This window comes from Magnolia sinica, chromosome 12 (assembly GCF_029962835.1).
Source record: "Magnolia sinica isolate HGM2019 chromosome 12, MsV1, whole genome shotgun sequence".
Taxonomy (NCBI): Eukaryota; Viridiplantae; Streptophyta; class Magnoliopsida; order Magnoliales; family Magnoliaceae; genus Magnolia; species Magnolia sinica.
In genome coordinates, this window is record NC_080584.1 from 48,477,964 (window position 1) to 48,483,137 (window position 5,174).

Sequence of the window (5,174 nt, forward strand, 5' to 3'; positions counted from 1 at the left end):
TGGTAAATGACCTTTAAAAACATTTTGTAGGCCAAAAAAGTTTTGGATCAAGCTGTTCTTTGTATTTTCTCTTCATTCAGGTATTTTTTACCTTATCGAAAGGTTGGATGGCAAATAAACATTGCGAATTTGCTTATTGTGGGCCCTGGGAAGTTTTTAATGGTGAGCATTCAATCACCAGTGTTTCCTTAGGTGTGGTCCACCTGAGATTTGGATCTGCTTAATTTTTTAGACCGCCAAATAAAATGGGCTAGAAAAATGGATGGACAGCGTGGATATACAACACATCATCAAGGTGGGCCCCACTGTAAGGGCTGTTGAATAAATCAGTAGCAGCACGTTGGAATGTGTTGATTTGGGTTGTCCTAGTCTTTAGGAGTTCAGTAGTTTGTTTCTGTTTGTTGCCTAGTTTGTAGGAGTTTTTAAGCATGATGTTAGTGGTGCCTATTTTTGTGTTTGTAACCATCTGTTTTTTAGCCTATATAATGGCCATTTCCTTATCAATGAAGTTGTAGAATTTCAGTCCAACTTTGTTTCCCTTGGTTTTTAGTTTATCGTTTTCTTCTTCCATTTTACATCAATGGTATCAAAGCATGGTTAGAGTTCCACAATGGCTTCTGAAACTTTTGTGCACCCAACCATTCTACTCTTTGATGGTCACTATGACTATTGGAGCATGCTCATGGAGAATTTTTTGAGGTCCAAAGAATATTGGACAGTTGTTTTTTCTAGAGTAGCAGAACCAGCAGCAAGTTTTGTGCTGACAGATGCACAGAAGTTGGAGCTTGAAGGGCAGAAGTTGAAGGATCTCAAAGCAAAGAATTATCTCTTCCAGGCAATTGATCGTTCCATCCTGGAAACAATTCTTTGTAAAGAAACTTCCAAGCAGATCTGGGACTCTATGAAGAAGAAGTATGAGGGGACAGCAAAGGCAAAGAGGGCACGGCTTCAAGCACTTCGAGACGATTTCAAAACTTTACACATGAAGTCTGGAGAATCGGTGTCAGATTACTTCTCCACGACGATGGCAATCGCAAATAAGATGATAATCTATGGCGACAAAATGGCAGATGTCACTATCATTGAGAAAATTCTTCGTTCGATGACATCAAAATTCAACTATGTTGTTTGTTCGATTGAGGAATCTAAAGACACTGACAGTATGTCCATTGATGAATTGTAGAGTTCTTTGTTGGTTCATGAGCAGAAAATGAATCGGCAAGACAAGGAGGAGCAAGTGTTACAAGCCTCATCATCAAAAGGAGCAGGTTAAGGACGAAGAAGAGGCAGAGGCAGAGGCAGAGGCGGCAATGATGGTTGACACTCAAATCAGAAATCTAAAGATTTTGATTCTCAAGGGAGAGGAAAAGGCCATGACAACAACAACTATCATTCAATGCATTCCAAGTCAAAGTCAGCAGAAAAATCAAGAGTTGAATGCTTCAAGTGTCACAAGTTTAGCCACTACAAGTTAGAGTGTCATACTAATCTAAGGAGAGATGGTGGAAAGCAATCCAATTTTGCTGAGAAGGAAGAAGAAGTGTCTTTATTGATGGCTTATCACGTGAAGGAGGAAACCCATAAGAAATTCTTGTGGTACTTAGACACTGGCTGTAGCAACCATATGAGTGGAGAGAATCTGTATTCTCTGAATTGGATGAATCTTTTCATGATGTTGTGAAGTTCGGTGATGGCTCTACAGTCTCTGTTATGGGAAAGGGAAAGGTAGCAATTCAAACCAACAGAAATTCTATTCAAACTATTTCTAACGTTCTCTGTGTTCTAGATTTGAGAACAAATTTACTTAGTGTTGGTCAGTTACAAGAAAAGGGATATGGAATCTCTATAAAAAATGGAGTCTGCAGAATTGAAGATGAGAAGTTGGGCTTGATAGCTCGAGTCAACATGATAGCCAACAAAATGTTTCCATTGTATATCCATGACACCGCTCACTCATGTCTTTCTGCAAGATTGGGAGAGAAGGAATGGCTATGGCATTTTCGCCATGGGCATCTTAGCTTTGGCAGGTTAAAGACTTTGCAACAGAAGAATATGGTGACTAGTCTTCCTTAAATTACATGTAAGACCCGTATCCTAGTCCGTTCTGTTCCGTCGAATCCCGCGATCCTTCCTGTCGAATTTCGGCAACCCATGACGTATAATTGACGTTGCGATCGACCCTAATTCGTATGTTGTACATTTGAGTCAGCTTAAATCAAGACCTTTACCATTGCGACCGCACTGTCGCCGCGGTTCAGACGCCGCGTCTCTCGCACCGATCCGATACCCTGGCAGGAAGATGTGAGCCGGCGTTTATTTCGAAGAAAACGCCGTGCGTTTGCAATCCCAAGAGAATCTCTACAATATGTCAAATCAATCCCATCAATCAATCCCATCCATCACCTCATGTCAAGTACAAGCAACCATGCTTTCTCTCTCCAAAGTCAATGTAAGACCCGTGTCCTAATCCGTACCATTCCGTTAGCTTCCGCGGTCCTTCCGGTCAAATTCCGGCAACCTTCGCACCGTATTCGGTGTTTGCGCACGATCCTAGGCCAGGTCCCGCGCACCGACGTCGGCTTGATCCAAAAGTTGTATCATAGCGACCGCGTCGTCGCCGCGGTTCCAACGCCGTGACTTGCGCACCAAACCGATACCCAGGTAAGAAGATGCCGATCAGCGTTTATTCCGAAGAAACACCGCGCGTTGCGGATTTCGAGGGAATCTCTACACAATTAGTCCCACTAATTAACCATAAATGCAACCATACCTCAAAGTACTTCACCCATTCCCTCTTTTTCCAAAAGTCCACCATCTTTCCACCTCACCATTCCTCTTTTTCTCATTTTCAACCTCAACCATCCCTCTTCTCCACCAATTTCAAACTAAACCATACCCCTCATCACTCCTTTCTTACAACCATCACTCCACCCATCCCTCCATCCATTATTTCTACCTCTCCCTCTCATTCTCTAGCAATTTTTCCAAATTCCATGAGAAATTTCACACATCCAACACACTCTCTCAACTTCAAGTGTGGCCCACCCTCTCATCTCCAATCTCAACCATTCATCTTTCATCAACCTCCATTAAAAGTGAAGGTAAGGAGCTAAGGAGTCCTAGGGAGCAAGGAGAAGAAAGATAAGGTGGGTGATTATCCATTATTTTAAATTTTAGGGCCCACTTGTTGGTGGGACCCATTTCGATGTATGTGATTTAATCAAGAGGGCCCATAGTGGCGGGGCTCCTCTATCTCATCGTGTATCTCTCTCTCTATCTCTCTCTCTTTCTTTCTTTGCAAGGGTGTGGATCCCACCAATATGTGTTACATCTCTCCCGTCCATCTACATCAGATGGTGTGGCCCATTCTATTATAGGTGATGATCCGCACCATCCACTGTTTAGATGGGCCAAATGCTATATATATATATAAATATATATACATATATATATATATATATGTTATATTTTATACAATATATATAATATAATATGTATTATATATATAATATAATATATGTGTATATATATATATATATCTGGTGGGCCACGTCCATGTGGGACCCACCATAATGCATGAGTTTATCCACACCGTCCAGCGTCAGTGGATGCTGGACGGGCCCAACCGTCCAGCGTCCAGAGACGCTGGACGTAGGCGTAAGGCATGGCTAAAAGAAAAAGGGGAAGAAAAAGTTACTTTTTAGTGGGCTGCCCATGCAGGCCCCACCTTGATGTATGTATGTGATCCACACCGTCCAATCTATTCTCCAGTCTTCTTTAGGCGTTGAGCCAAAATTTTAAGGCGATCTGATCATTAGGTGGGCCATACCATCTAAAACTATGTGAAGACATGCCAGATCATAAAAAAGTACTCGGTGGGACTCACCTGAAGTTTGGATGCAGGTGAAACTAGTTCTGGACGGGTAGAACAGTGGGATACACATAATGGGCGGGCTGGATTGTGAATCACATCTCGGTGGGCCCCAAAACAAAAAAATAAAAATAAAAATATATATATATTTAAAGCAGCAGCGCTGCTGCTGCTGCAGTGACGGGCGGGCGGCCAAGAGGCAGGGACCCACGGCTCCATCCGTGGGCCCCACCATGATGTATATTTTGTATCCACACCGCCCATTTGGTGGGCCACTATTTGACATGGACCCCCCTCAAAAATCAGGCCAATCCAGCGCTCGGGCGGCCCACATCACAAGAAACAGTGTGAATTGAACTCTACCATTGAAACCCTTTCTGGGTCCACAGAAGTTCCAGATCAAGCTGAAAATTGTTGTTCCCCTCCTCCCTGGCCCGTGTGACCTTATGAATAGGTTGGATTTCAAATAAATATTATGGTGGGCCTCGCATGGGACCCACAGTGATGCATGTGTTACTTGCCCACCGTCCAGACGGACGGTGGGGCCTACTTGATGTATGTGTTCGTCCGTACAGTCCTGGACGATGGGACCCTTCCCTGCTGCACGTGAATGTGCAAGTGTGTGCACGTGTGTATGCATGTGGGTGTGTGTGCATGTGTGTATGCATGTGGGTGTGTGTGCACGTGTGTGAGTGTGTGTGTGGATATACATACATACATATCTATATATATATACATATATATGTGTATATATATATATAATATTACATTATTATTATATATAATATTGTATATATTTACATATATTAATATTATATATAATATATATATATATGATGGTGGGCCTATATGGGCCCCACCATGATGCATGTGTTGCATCCAAGTTGTTCAACCATATGGCCGTTGTTGAGGCCCACCTGGATGTGTATTTGTGGCCATTATTGAGGCCCACCTTGGTATATACATAAGGCCCATGTGATTCGACCCATTTAACGTATTTAAAGGCCCATGGGTTATGGCCCATTGCAATGTACATAAGGCCCACTAATGCGGCCCACTTGACTTATATAAGGCCCATATGAGATGGCCCATTTGATGTATCTGAGCACTATGGGTCGAGGCCCAATGAGATGTATATTAGTCCATTGCAATGTGTGATTTCCTATGGTTTGTGTAATGGTGCTTTATGGCGGGCTAAGCCTTGGGAACAATGTTGGTTTGACGTCCACATTGTAAGGACAATGTTGGTTAAATGTCCGCATTGTCACACTCCTTAAGGCCACTGATAGGTTCATACTTATAC

At 42.8% G+C, this 5,174-nt stretch overlaps 1 protein-coding gene across 1 annotated transcript; it reads left to right on the forward strand.

Moving 5' to 3' along the window:
* Positions 1 to 353: 353 nt before the first annotated feature.
* Positions 354 to 1,284, forward strand: LOC131220486 (uncharacterized). The gene has a single exon (XM_058215378.1). The coding sequence runs from the start codon at positions 611 to 613 to the stop codon at positions 1,181 to 1,183; it is 573 nt and encodes a 190-aa protein (XP_058071361.1). The 5' UTR covers positions 354 to 610; the 3' UTR covers positions 1,184 to 1,284.
* The last annotated feature ends 3,890 nt before the right edge of the window (positions 1,285 to 5,174 follow it).